The following is a 15,254-nucleotide window of genomic DNA, read 5'->3' as shown; positions in this document are numbered from 1 at the left end:
TGTGTGCTAACCTTGACTATGGAATGTAAGGAGGAGAGATAATCCTTCTCCTTATCTCTTCTTGTGTCCAGCTGCGGAGGACAATGGGCATGTGTTTGGGTTGGAAAGACAAGACAGCGAGGGTGGGAGGGAGAGAGACTTTATAGAATAGAAGGTTTCCATATTATAGGGGAGACCATCTTAGCTGCGCGATTGAATGTTCTATGCTGGACTGGTCTCATTATATTTCCAAAGCTTTGGGGATAAAATTACAAAATACCTATTCTGTCTCTGGTGGTTCTTCTACTCAGCTTTCAGTGTCATAAAGAGCTTGGGAGCGACCAGAATCTTGAATTCCCTGGGAGGAACAACTGGTCCAAAGGCAACAACCTCCAAATATAGACAACACAGGTAAGTTGTAGGTGTTTTTTTTATGTTTTAGCTATGCACAGCTAAAACATACTAACATGACAGCATTAGCCCTGTTAGAACGTCATACGTGACTGTGCAATGTGCATCTTTTGTGGTACATGCTACAGTCTCTCGCTCAGTTCCTCACACGTATGCACAGGCACGATACACCGGTAGTTGGTGTGGTGTAAGTACTATCAAGAAATAGATACTAAATAAATAAATCAGAGCTTAGTCACCAGCTACTCTGTACTTAAGTAGTTTGTTCACTGAATACTTGCTCATACTCAACTTTTTGCTTGAGCCATATTACTCTAAAGCGGGGTCAGCAACCCGTGGCTCTTTAGTGCCGCCCTAGTGGCTCCCTGGAGCATTTTTTTTTTAATTATTGAAAATGGAAAAAGATGGGGGAAAAATATTGTTTGACACAAACCTTCCCAATTGTTAGAAAACCCACTGTTTAATATGTTTGTGTGTATGCTTCACTGAAGAGAGCATTTGGTGAACGTTGTTTTGTCCTACTAATTTCGGCGGTTCTTGAACTCACCGTAGTGTGGACTGTGACGCAACAGTTTGTTTACGTGTCAAATCTTCCATTCCCTTGTCTCATTTTGTCCACCAAACGTTGTATGCTGTGCGTGAATGCACAACGGTGCGCTTTGTTGATGTTATTGACTTGTTGGAGTGCTAATCAGGCATATTTGGTCACTGCTAATCAATGCTAACATGCTATTTAGGCTAGCTGTATGTACATGTCGCATCATTATGCCTTGTTTGTAGGTATATTTGAGCTCATTTAACATCCTTTACTTTTATCCTCTTTGTATATCATTTAGTTTTGCATGTCTCATGACACATTATCTGTATATTATATTGATTGCATTTCAGATAGTTGTTTGTGCGCCATGTTGTTCCAGACCACAGCAAACATTACCTAGCTTGCCAAAGATTGTAATAAATCCATTAGAAGAAGACAGCCTGCAGTTTCCTTTAACTTGGACACACACATCTATACCTTTGGCCATTAAAAGACAGTAATTTCCAGGAGTTATCTCACCTTCTGAGCAACCTCTGATTTACTAATGCTTTCTAATGTTGTAAAAATGTGTAGAATAAATATTACATTTCAACATTTCTGTCAACGAAGATTTGCTTCAGCCTGCGACACGTAGTCATTTTGATAGTAGGCTAATATAGCTAATATAGACACTTATGTCATGTGTTGCCTTCATTATAAGACTTATATACGGCTTTTTAAATTTTTTGAGGCTCCAGATGTCATGACTTGGTCCTGGGGTTTAGTTTTTCTCGAAGGCAACGGAAAGTTGGCTCGGGCGAGACGGGAATGAAGGTACATTTTTATTTAAACACTATAAATGCAAAACAAGGAAGTAAACAAAAGGCGCGCACAATGGCTGAGAACAAACTATGAAACCAAACACTTGCACAAAGGCAAAAACTATGAACAACAAAAAACACTAACTGTGGCAATAATAAACAAAACTTACTTGGCATGGACAAAAAGGAGCAGCGTGAACAATGGACATGAAAAAAGAGTCAGAAATGTGCAGAGCATAAATGTGGGGATGTCACCAGAAAGACAAACTGAAAACACTGAACTTAAATACTACAGACATGATTAACGAAAACAGGTGCGTGACTCAAAACGTGAAACAGGTGCGTGACGTGACAGGTGAAAACTAATGGGTTGCTATGGTGACAAACAAGAGTGCACAATGAGTCCAAACGTGGAACAGGTGAAACTAATGGGTAATCATGGAAACAAGACAAGGGAGTGAAAAGCCAGAAACTAAAGAGTCCAATAACTAAACAAAACATGACTAAAACAAAACATGATTACACAGACATGACACCAGACAGATTAGTTTTTTTGTATTTTTGGTCCAATATGGCTCTTTCAACGTTTTTGGTTGCTGACCCCTGCTCTAAAGTAACGATACTCTTACTTGAGTACAATTTTTTGGCTTCTCTTCCCACCTCTGATCTTATTGTGAACCTTGAGGGAACAAGGTGTTATTGTAGCTTAAAGCACAACTGAACATACAAGTTTTTTTTATAGCAGGATTTGTAGTTGTTTGCTTGGAGAGTTTCACCACACTGCAAAAAGTCAGTGTTCAAAAACAAGAAAAAAAGTAAAAAAATTAGGGGTATTTTATTTGAACTAAACAAAATAATCTGCCAATAGAACAAGAAAACTTGGCTTGTCAAGACTTTCCAAAACAAGTATAATTAGCTAACCTCAATGAACCCAAAAAAAACTTAAAATAAGTATATTCTCACTAATAACAAGTGCACTTTTCTTGGTAGAAAAAAATAGAAACCTTTTTGCTCAATATGTTGAAAAATATTCTTAAATTAAAGGCCTACTGAAATGCAATTTTCTTATTTAAACGGGGATAGCAGGTCCATTCTATGTGTCATACTTGATCATTTCGCGATATTGCCATATTTTTGCTGAAAGGATTTAGTAGAGAACATCGACGATAAAGTTCGCAACTTTTGGTCGCTGATAAAAAAGCCTTGCCTGTACCGGAAGTAGCAGACGAGTAGCGTGACGTCACAGGTTGTGGAGCTCCTCACATCTGCACATTGTTTACAATCATGGCCACCAGCAGCGAGAGCGATTCGGACCGAGAAAGCGAGGATTTCCCTATTAATTTGAGCGAGGATGAAAGACTCGTGGATGAGGAAAGTGAGAGTGAAGGACGAGAGGGCAGTGGGAGCGATTCAGATAGGGAAGATGCTGTGAGAGGCGGGTGGGACCTGATATTCAGCTGGGAATGACTAAAACAGTAAATAAACACAAGACATATATATACTCTATTAGCCACAACACAACCAGGCTTATATTTAATATGCCACAAATTAATCCCGCATAACAAACACCTCCCCCCTCCCGTCCATATAACCTGCCAATACAACTCAAACACCTGCACAACACACTCAATCCCACAGCCCAAAGTACCGTTCACCTCCCCAAAGTTCATACAGCACATATATTTCCCCAAAGTCCCCAAAGTTACGTACGGGACATGCACATAGCGGCACGCACGTACGGGCAAGCGATTAAATGTTTGGAAACCGCAGCTGCGTACTCACGGTACCGCGTCTGCGTATCCAACTCAAAGTCCTCCTGGTAAGAGTCTCTGTTGTCCCAGTTCTCCACAGACCAATGGTAAAGCTTGACTGTCATCTTCCGGGAATGTAAACAATGAAACACCGGCTGTGTTATCCAGCACAACAGTCAGGGGGTGCATTCTACGGTGGGGGTGCGTTATCCGGCAAAACACCTGCCGCAATACACCGCTTCCCACCTACAGCTTTCTTCTTTGCTGTCTCCATTGTTCATTGAACAAATTGCAAAAGATTCACCAACAGATGTCCAGAATACTGTGGAATTTTGCGATGAAAACAGACGACTTAATAGCTGGCCACCATGCTGTCCCAAAATGTCCTCTACAATCCGTGACGTCACGCGCTGACGTCATCATACCGAGACGTTTTCAGCAGGATATTTCGCGCGGAATTTAAAATTGCACTTTAGTAAGCTAACCCGGCCGTATTGGCATGTGTTGCAATGTTAAGATTTCATCATTGATATATAAACTATCAGACTGCGTGGTCGGTAGTAGTGGGTTTCAGTAGGCCTTTAAGTAAATGCTAGTGTCATTATCTTGACATAATGATATGCGCTCGGCATCATGATTTTTTCTTTTCAAGCTTGAAATAAGAAATTATTACTTTAAAAAAGTAGTTTTATACTTGTGAGTGTTGATGACATAGCTTTGCATTAGTTGATATTCTAGTTTCAAGCATGTTTTACTCAATATAGGTCATAAAATCTCAGCTACAAGCTGTAATATCTGACTGAGATAATTTAGAACAAGTAAAACACTCTAACATAAAATCTGCTTAATGAGAAGAATTGTCTTATCAGACAGAAAATAAACAAATATCACCCTTATTTGAGATATTTAATCTTACGTAGATTTCAGTTTTTGCAGTGCAGTTGTGGTTTAGTCAAGTGATGAAAGATGTGTGTTCTGACGGTACTTGTTTCCCCCCGAAGAGTGCTTTTGACTTCCACCATCTGGCACTTGAATTTAATCCATGAAGGCATGATAGTTTCTAGCAAGTGCAGTCTCTGAAACTATGTGCCAACGCCATTAACAACACATAGACCAGTCAGTCAGGCATACTATATAACGCCTACACATTGAGTCACCCAATGGCCTCTCACCTTTGACATCCCACAGGGTGAAGTGTTGATTGCCGGAGGCTTCAGGGGCCAGTGTGAAGTAGAACTGATGTCCAGACTGCGGTTCGTCTTTGTCCACCACGCTGACGGTGTGAATTATCTGCGGAGGAAACAGCGAAACAAAGGTTAGATGTCGTACAATGGTCGGGTTCAGACACAGTATTTGACATTCAGTGAGAGTTCAGCTGAAAAACTTCAAGCGTTATTTAAAAAAAACCCATCTTGACACCAGTCAGGGTATACTATTAAAACCTTTCAGGAACATAAAGGCACCGACTTCTTCAGACGGGCTGTCTTAGTCACTTAAATGTAAATGGAGGCGCCAAGACGTGGGCCAGGGTTTAGTCCAGCAGTCTTCGACGGTGAGACTGATCTCGCATTCCAAAGATAAAAACTCCACTGTGATCCAATTTGGAGGAGTCACCGCGGACACAATGAGGTGAGATAGGATTCACCGCCAGCTCCGCACACATCAAACGTCCCCTGGAGAGGCTGGCTTCTGTTGCACGGGCCACTCGGTGGCAATTCATCCCTCTTCTCTGCAGGCTCTATCACACATAACCACAAGCCCATCCTCACACAAGGACCGCGGAGCACTCATTTTGATGTCTGGCGAAAGAAAGGGACGAAATAGCCTGTGGATTGTCTTTACTTTTACCTCAATAACATGCACACATGTGGAAAAGTTACCACACCCCATGGGACATTTGTAACTCCCTCTGGGTTGAGTTTCGGACGCTGGCATGTAATCTGATCAATGACTGACAGATAATTAGTCGTCAAATCATGTTTAATTTATTTTCCACCATCTTTGTCAATCAAATATTACACACACTGACAAAGCTTTACCTATTGTTACTATAACAATCTACAAGGTTAATATTGTTGGCTTCTCTTTCTTCCCCTCCATGTATCTGCTTTCTTTTGTATTTCAAGTTATTACGTATATGCATTGTTGTATATGAAACAATTGTATTGTTGATAATAGAGGTAGTTCTTGTTATTATTCATTATCAATAGAGCTATTTCTATTGGTATTTGTATTGCTCCATTTGTAGTGTAATAATGTTCATTGTCATTTCTGTATTATTAATATTTATTTCACTAACTGCTTATTTGCTATCACTTTTACCATCATATTTGTACATATCCTATTTGCTGATGTTGTTCTGTTGTTATTGTTGTTTGCTGTTGTTGTTGTCTCTCTGTCTTATCCTCCTCTTTCTTCCCGCAATTCCCCCCTCTGTCTTCCTTTTTGTCTCTTTCTATCCCCTCCTGCTCCCGCCCGGCTGCACCAAATTATAATATAAATCAATTTTAATCAAGTCAAATACAAATAAGGCAACAAAAGAAGTATTCCACACTTCTCTTTTGTAAATTAAATTCAAATACAGCCGATATGGGCATCTACATCAACTATACGATTTGCCTGAGTAGCTGGAAAGGACAATACAAAAAAAAAAAATACAAAAAAAAATAAAAAAATAAATATATATATATATATATATATATATATATATATATATATATATATATATATATATATATATATATATATATATATATATATATAGCCCGGCCCTGCACATGTACCTATCATTAAAGGAAAAATTACAGTGGGGAGCTTCATAGAGTGGTTCTAGTGCTTTCTAGGTGGGGTTTAATAACAGTGCCAACCTGACGAACAGGTTGGCACTGTTATTAAACCCCACCTGCTTACTAATACAGTCAAAGTGAAAAGTTCACATACACTTGTAAAGAACATAATGTCATGGCTGTCTTGAGTTTCCAATAATTTCTACAACTCTTATTTTTTTGTGATAGAGTGATTGGAGCACATACTTTTCCAGTTTGGGTCTTTTATGAATTTATTATGGGTCTACTGAAAATGTGAGCAAATCTGCTGGGTCAAAAGTATACATACAGCAATGTTAATATTTGGTCATATGTCCTTGGCAAGTTTCACTGCAATAAGGCGCTTTTGGTAGCCATCCACAAGCTTCTGGCAAGCTTCTGGTTTTCTGACATGGACTTGTTTCTTCAGCATTGTCCAGGACTTTGGGAAGGTCATTCTAAAACTTTAATTGTAGCCTGATTTAGCCATCCCTTTACCACTTTTGACGTGTGTTTGGGGTCATTGTCCTGTGTCGGAGGCAGATATTTACATTTATCCGAATTTAAGTGTTACTTCTTTTATTTCATAATCATATTACAAAACAGCTAGTGTTTTTCTTCCAATTGTGGTCTTTTGGTTGTCTGCAAATACTGTGTGCTAACCTTGAATATGGAATGTAAGAAAGAGAGATACTCCTTCTTCTTATCTATTCTTATGTCCAGGTGCGGAGGACAATGGGCATGTGTTTGGGCTGGAGGGACAAGACTGCGAGGGTGGGAGGGAGAGAGACTTGATAGAATAGAGGGTTTCCATTTTGGAAGGCAGACCATCTTATCTGCGTGATTGAATGTTCTATGCTGGACTGGTCTCAGTATATTTACAAAGCTTTGCAAATATATTACAAAATACCTATTCTGTCTCTGGTGGTTCTTCTACTCAGCTTTAAGTGTCGTAAAGAGCTTGGGAGCGACCAGCGACTTGAATTCCCTGGGAGGAACAACTGGTCCAAACGCAACAATTTGGGGGCTCGTCCGGGATGATAAATTCTGAGTAACGGGTTCGGGGCCCTTCGTCTGGGACGATAAATTCTGAGTAACGGGTTCCAAGACCCAACCTCCGGGCTGATGATTTTAGGTTGTCCTGAAGAATTTGGAGGTAATCCTCCTTTTTCATTGTCCCATTTACTCTCTGTAAAGCACCAGTTCCATTGTCAGCAAAATAGGCCCTGATCATAATACTACCACCACCATGCTTGATGGTAGGGCTGGTGTTCCTGGGATTAAAGGCCTCACCTTTTCTCCTCTAAACATATTGCTGGGTATTGTGGCAAAACAGCTACATTTTTGTTTCATCTGACCACAGAACTTTCCTCCAGAAGGTCTTATCTTTGTCCATGTTATGTCAGATGAAACAAAAATTGAGCTGTTTGGCCACAATACCCAGCACTATGCTATCACACCCTGGTCTGGAAGATTGTGATTGATGACTCTGTTATGACTAACTATTCCCAAGGCCCATTTCCTGTGACAAACTCATTCAATTCAGGGAATCCTCATTGCAAGCCAAACTCTTGCAAAAAAAACGAAACAACAGACTCGAGCACATCCACCTAATCCTATGTGAGCCATCAGAACTAAAGAAGTATATGCCAAAACAGACCTGAGCTCATCTTTTCACCACCCTTCAAAGAGCCCTTTCAGGTTCATGTAATTTTGAAGGTAATAGGAAAGAGATAAAAAAAATACAGAACCATAAGCAGGAGCTTTATCTCCAACCGAGGGATGAATGTACCAATATATTTTTGAAGAAATAAGAACATCGGCAAAGTCGTAGGAAGTGAGCCTTGATCTGTGTTCAGTGTCTGAGTCCTCAGCAGGTGGACTTGGACCGAAGCGTTGGATGACTGAGGAGGATGAAGACGTGGAGGAGTGTGTGAGAGTTTATTGAGCAACCAATCGAGCTCCCTCAAGCACAATTACCTAATTATATTTCTACCTAGCAGAACCCTTTCTTGACCCCCTTAAATCTGGTGTGCGACTGCAAAGTTAAAGGGAGATACTTAAAGGGGAACATTATCATCAAACCTGTGTAAGCGTCAATATATACCTTGATGTTGCAGAAAAAAAGACCATTTATTTTTTTAACCGATTTCCGAACTCTAAATGGGTGAATTTTGGCGAATTAAACGCCTTTCTAATATTCGCTCTCGGAGCGATGACGTCACAACGTGGCGTCACATCGGGAAGCAATCCGCCATTTTCTCAAACACCGAGTCAAATCAGCTCTGTTATTTTCCGTTTTTTCGACTGTTTTCCGTACCTTGGAGACATCATGCCTCGTCGGTGTGTTGTCGGAGGGTGTAACAACACGAACAGGGACGGATTCAAGTTGCACCAGTGGCCCAAAGATGCGAAAGTGGCAAGAAATTGGACGTTTGTTCCGCACACTTTACCGACGAAAGCTATGCTACGACAGAGATGGCAAGAATGTGTGGATATCCTGCGACACTCAAAGCAGATGCATTTCCAACGATAAAGTCAAAGAAATCTGCCGCCAGACCCCCATTGAATCTGCCGGAGTGTGTGAGCAATTCAGGGACAAAGGACCTCGGTAGCACGGCAAGCAATGGCAGCAGTTTGTTCCCGCAGACGAGCGAGCTAAACCCCCTATCGACCCTAGCTTCCCTGGCCTGCTGACATCAACTCCAAAACTGGACAGATCAGCTTTCAGGAAAAGAGCGCGGATGAGGGTATGTCTACAGAATATATTAATTGATGAAAATTGGGCTGTCTGCACTCTCAAAGTGCATGTTGTTGCCAAATGTATTTCATATGCTGTAAACCTAGTTCAAAGTTGTTAGTTTCCTTTAATGCCAAACAAACACATACCAATCGTTGGTTAGAAGGCGATCGCCGAATTCGTCCTCGCTTTCTCCCGTGTCGCTGGCTGTCGTGTCGTTTTCGTCGGTTTCACTTGCATACGGTTCAAACCGATATGGCTCAATAGCTTCAGTTTCTTCTTCAATTTCGTTTTCGCTACCTGCCTCCAGACTACAACCATCCGTTTCAATACATGCGTAATCTGTTGAATCGCTTAAGCCGCTGAAATCCGAGTCTGAATCCGAGCTAATGTCGCTATAGCTTGCTGTTCTTTCCGCCATGTTTGTTTGTGTTGGCTTCACTATGTGACGTCACAGGAAAATGGACGGGTGGTTAAAATCAGGCACTTTGAAGCTTTTTTTAGGGATATTGCGTGATGGGTAAAATTTTGAAAAAAACTTTGAAAAATATAATAAGCCACTGGGAACTGATTTTTAATGGTTTTAACAATTCTGAAATTGTGATAATGTTCCCCTTTAAAGAGATGTCAAGGTGATGTGAGGGGAAGGCGGCATTCTACATCATCGTACGGACTACTACAGTGCGGTAACAAATAAATACGTAATGTGAAAAAGGTTAATTTGCTGAAACCTCAGAGGACGAGCCGTTAATTGGAAGCAGGCAATAATTGAAGTGAGGCTGTTTTTTCCGAAATGTGAAGACTCGTTACATGTAAAACAATTTCATTTTTAGACAGTAATAATGTTTTGGAAGGCATGACGAATTGGAAAGTGAAACAGCTTTCTTTGACGACACTGATTTAGACAGCACAGATGCGACAGAACCGAAGTTGTAACAGCAAACTGCTCAGTCAGCATTAATACCCCTGGCGAGTTCATTGTAAATATCAACAGCGAGCGTAACCTGGATGAGTTTACATGTACGTAGTGTTGTCCCGATACCAATATTTTGGTACTGGTACCGGTACCAAAATCATTGATACTTTTTCTAAATAAAAAGGACCAGAAAAAAATGCATTATTGGCTTTATTTTACCAAAAAATCTTAGGGTACATTAAACATATGTTTCTTATTGCAAGTCTGTCCTTAAATAAAATAGTGAACATACAAGACAACTTGTCTTTTAGTAGTAAGTAAGCAAACAAAGGCTCCTAATTTAGTCTGCTGACATATGCAGTAACATATTGTGTCATTTATCATTCTATTATTTTGTCAGGGACAAACTGTAAAAATTGATTATTAATCTACTTGTTCATTTACTGTTAATATCTGCTTCCTTTCTCTTTGAACATGTTCTATCTACACTTCTGTTAACATTTAATAATCATGTATTCTTCTGTTGTTTGCAAGCTTTTCATTAGTTTTGGATGATACCACAAATTTGGGTATCAATCCGATACCAAGTCGTTACAGGATGATACATTGGTCATACTCAAAGTCCTCATGGGTCATGTGACATATGTCCTGAGTTTATAAACATAATATACATTTAAAAAAAAACTAAAGATGTTGTGAGGGCAAAAAATATTGATGTAATCATAGTAGTATTGACTAGATACGCTCCTGTACTTGGTATCATTACAGTGGATGTTAAGTGTAGATCCACCAATGGCGTTTGTTTACATTTTGATGCCGGTGCGCTACGGTGTGGAGTGAACCATGTTTAGCTATTCCTCGTCCTGCAGGGATGATACTTGTGAAACTTACTTCATTTGTCTTAAAGCACCTCTTCCTGAGGGCGTTTCTGTGTTATAACTTCACCTTTATCGTTAGTTTTTAAGCCACAATGTCTCTGTTCTCCCTTTTCTGTCTACACACTGTGTCTGTTTGCAAGTACTCCAGCAATCACACAACGTGACGATGACGGGGGCGGTGGGAGTGGAGGACCGGTACTTTTCAAAGGCGGTATAGTACCGAATATGATTCATTAGTATCGTGGTACTATACTAACACCGGTATACCGTACAACCCTACATGTAAGTGACGCTGAGTTAAATTGAATAGAGATGTTAATAGGAGCTTTTGTTGGAGCCATGTGGTTTTTAGTGTTTCTGACACGGCAAAGTAGCTAAGGTCAAAAGTAGAGATGTCCGATATTATCGGCCGATAAATGCTTTAAAATGTAATATCGGAAATTATTGGTATTGGTTTCAACCTCCCGATTTTCCCGGGAGACTCCCCAATTTCAGTGCCCCTCCCGAAAATCTCCCGGGGCAACCATTCTCCCGATTTCCACCCAGACAACATTATTGGGGGCATGCCTTAAAGGCCCTGCCTTTAGCGTCCTCTACAACCTGTCGTCACGTCCGCTTTTCCTCCACACAACCAGCGTGCCGGCCCAGTCACTTAATATATGCGGCTTTTACACACACACAAGTGAATGCAAGGCATACTTGATCAACAGCCATACAGGTCACACTGAGGGTGGCCGTATAAACAACTTTAACACTGTTACAAATATGGGCCACACTGTGAACCCACACCAAACAAGAATGACAAACACATTTCGGGAGAACATACGCACCGTAACACAACAGAACAAATACCCAGAATCCCTTGCAGCACTAACTCTTCCGGGACGCTTTTGATTGATTGATTGAAACTTTTATTAGTAGATTGCACATTACAGTACATATTCCGTACAATTGACCGCTAAATGGTACGACCGAAAAAGTTTTTCAACTTGTTTCAATTCATGGTAAAGTTACATTGTTTAATGCATCCAGCGTGGCATCACAACAAAATTAGGCATATATAATGTGTTAATTCCACGACTGGATATATCGGTATTGGTTGATATCGGAATCGGTAATTAAGAGTCGGACAATATCGGAATATCGGATATCGGCAAAAAAGCCATTATCGGACATCTTTAGTCAAAAGTCATGTCATTTTGTGAGATATGTTTTCGTTGTTTGTCATTTTCAAGTGAATTGACATTTTAGTCATTATTGTTTATTCAAAGGGTCCTTGAGGGTGCATGGGAGTTTGCCCAACCAGTCTACATGTGCTTTGTGGACTTGGAGAAGGCATTCGACCGTGTACCCCGGGAAGTCCTGTGGGGAGTGCTCAGAGAGTATGGGGTAACGGACTGTCTTAATGTGGCGGTTCGCTCCCTGTATAATCAGTGTCAGAGCTTGGTCCGCATTGCTGGCAGTAAGTCGGACCCGTTTCCAGTGAGGGTTGGTCTCCGCCAGGGCTGCCCTTTGTCACCGATTCTGTTCATAACCTTTATGGACAGAATTTCTAGGTGCAGTCAAGGCGTTGAGGGTATCTGGTTTGGTGGCTGCAGGATTAGGTCTCTGCCTCACGTACATAGAGTGATGTGTAGGTTTCAGACAGGCCTAACATTCATTTTGTACTAAAATACGGAGCCATCAGTAGGATGTTTGCGGGCTAAACTGAGGCCGGATCTGTCGCTTTAGCACACTCGGCCAAAATGAGACGGCAGAGCCGAGCTGACAGGTCCGTGTTACCTTCAGGGGGTCGTACTTAGTATTTGGCTTTCCACCCGGCCCTCTTTGCCGCACACATGGGCGCTATATGATATCTGTCCTTACGCATTTGAGTCAGGGGAAATACCAAGTGGTAGGCGGAGGAATGGGTAAAATCACGCAGCATCTCAGTGTGAGTTTGGTCTCTAGTATCTCCCAAAAGTGAGCACAGCCCTCAAAGTTCAACTATATTTTTTATCATACCTCATAGAATAGAAATAACAGAACAGAAACTTGGTTTCTACTTTAGAGGAGTCAATGTGTCCAAAGTGTAAATATTTAGTGTGAGTGTGTTATCTAGCACTGCCTTAAAGGGGAACATTATCACAATTTCAGAAGGGTTAAAACCATTAAAAATCAGTTCCCAGTGGCTTATTTTATTTTTCGAAGTTTTTTTCAAAATTTTACCCATCACGCAATATCCCTAAAAAAAGCTTCAAAGTGCCTGATTTTAACCATCGTTATATACACACCCGTCCATTTTCCTGTGACGTCACATGGTGAATACAAACAAACATGGCGGAAAGAACAGTAAGCTATAGCGACATTAGCTCGGATTCAGACTCGTATTTCAGCGGCTTAAGCGATTCAACAGATTACGCATGTATTGAAACGGATGGTTGTAGTGTGGAGGCAGGTAGCAAAAACGAAATTGAAGAAGAAACTGAAGCTATTGAGCCATATCGGTTTGAACCGTATGCAAGCGAAACCGACGAAAACGACACGACAGCCAGCGACACGGGAGAAAGCGAGGACGAATTCGGCGATCGCCTTCTAACCAACGATTGGTATGTGTTTGTTTGGCATTAAAGGAAACTAACAACTATGAACTAGGTTTACAGCATATGAAATACATTTGGCAACAACATGCACTTTGAGAGTGCAGACAGCCCAATTTTCATCAATTAATATATTCTGTAGACATACCCTCATGTCAGCAGGACAGGGAAGCTAGGGTCGATATTCTTCTCTTGATCATCTTCGGTGGCATAAGGGACGGTGTGTAAGACAAGACATACAGGGGGTTTAGCTCGCCCGTCTGCGGGAACAAACTGCCGCCATTGCTTGCTGTGCTACCGAGGTCCTTTGTCCCTGAATTGCTCACACACTCCGGCAGATTCAATGGGGGTCTGGCGGCAGATTTCTTTGACTTTATCGTTGGAAATGCATCTGCTTTGAGTGTCGCAGGATATCCACACATTCTTGCCATCTCTGTCGTAGCATAGCTTTCGTCGGTAAAGTGTGCGGAACAAACGTCCAATTTCTTGCCACTTTCGCATCTTTGGGCCACTGGTGCAACTTGAATCCGTCCCTGTTCGTGTTGTTACACCCTCCGACAACACACCGACGAGGCATGATGTCTCCAAGGTACGGAAAACAGTCGAAAAAACGGAAAATAACAGAGCTGATTTGACTCGGTGTTTGAGAAAATGGCGGATTGCTTCCCGATGTGACGCCACGTTGTGACGTCATCGCTCCGAGAGCGAATAATAGAAAGGCGTTTAATTCGCCAAAATTCACCCATTTAGAGTTCGGAAATCGGTTAAAAAAAAATATGGTCTTTTTTCTGCAACATCAAGGTATATATTGACGCTTACATAGGTCTGGTGATAATGTTCCCCTTTAATCTTCTTGGACATGGACTTGAGCAGAGCTGCACATGTTAGGCCCCTTCTACACTAAGGTTATGCAGGGTAAATCCCACCTGGCCCTCTTTGCCGCACACATGGCGCTATATGATATCCGTCCTTATGCATTTGAGTCAGCTGCATCTAACCCATACATCACCAAGTCCAATGCAAAGCGTCGGACGCAGTGGTGTGAAGCACGTCGCCACTAGACTCTAGAGCAGTGGAGACGTCTTCTCTGGATTGATGAATCACGCGTTTCCATCTGGCATTGTCATGGACGAGTCTGGGTTTAAAGGTTGCCAGAACGGTACATTTCGGAGTGTGAAATTTGGTGGAGGAGGAATTATGGTGTGGGGTTGTTTTTCAGGAGTTGGGCTTGGCCCCTTTGTTCCAGTGAAAGGAACTTTGAATGGTTCCGGGATACCAAAACATGTTGGACAATTCCATGCTCCCAACCTTGTGGGAAACAGTTTGGAGCGGGCCCCTTCCTCTTCCAACATGACTGTGCACCAGTGCACAAAGCAAAGTCCATAAAGACATGCATGACAGAGTCTGGTGTCGATGAACTTGACTGGCCTGCACAGAGTCCTGACCTGAACCCAATAGAACACCTTCGGGATGACTGAGAGCCAGGCCTTCTCGACCAACATCAGTGTGTGACCTTTGGGAAGAATGGTCGACAATTCCTATAAAGACACTCCGCAACCTTGTGGACAGCCTTCCCAGAAGAGTTGAAGCTGTAATAGCTGCAAAAGGTGGACCGACATCATATTGAACCCTATGGGTTAGGAATGGGATGGCACTTCAAGTTCATATGTGAGTCAAGGCAGGTGGCCTATGCAAATTCTACAATAAAATATATCAACGTTTACTTTATACAGTCTTATCACTTGAGATAGATATAGTAAAAAAATGTTTTGAAATGTGAGAAGAACTACTGTATTTATCTTATTACAGTGCGGCCGTTCTTGGGAGACTATTGATTCATGATTGCTTTCAAGTGTAA

General features: G+C 41.4%; 1 protein-coding gene across 1 annotated transcript in view; it reads right to left on the bottom strand.

Moving 5' to 3' along the window:
• LOC133587215 (cadherin-22) overlaps positions 1 to 15,254 on the bottom strand; it is a 615,599-nt gene that overhangs the window by 43,574 nt on the left and 556,771 nt on the right. The window contains exon 13 of the mRNA XM_072912852.1: positions 4,652 to 4,769. Coding sequence (XP_072768953.1) covers positions 4,652 to 4,769 — 118 coding nt within the window. The remainder of the gene's footprint in view (positions 1 to 4,651; positions 4,770 to 15,254) is intronic.

The sequence above is a fragment of the Nerophis lumbriciformis genome, linkage group LG03, assembly GCF_033978685.3.
Source record: "Nerophis lumbriciformis linkage group LG03, RoL_Nlum_v2.1, whole genome shotgun sequence".
In the NCBI taxonomy this organism is placed as follows: Eukaryota; Metazoa; Chordata; class Actinopteri; order Syngnathiformes; family Syngnathidae; genus Nerophis; species Nerophis lumbriciformis.
Note: the sequence above shows the minus strand (reverse complement) of the source record. Positions and strands in the feature narration are given on the sequence as shown.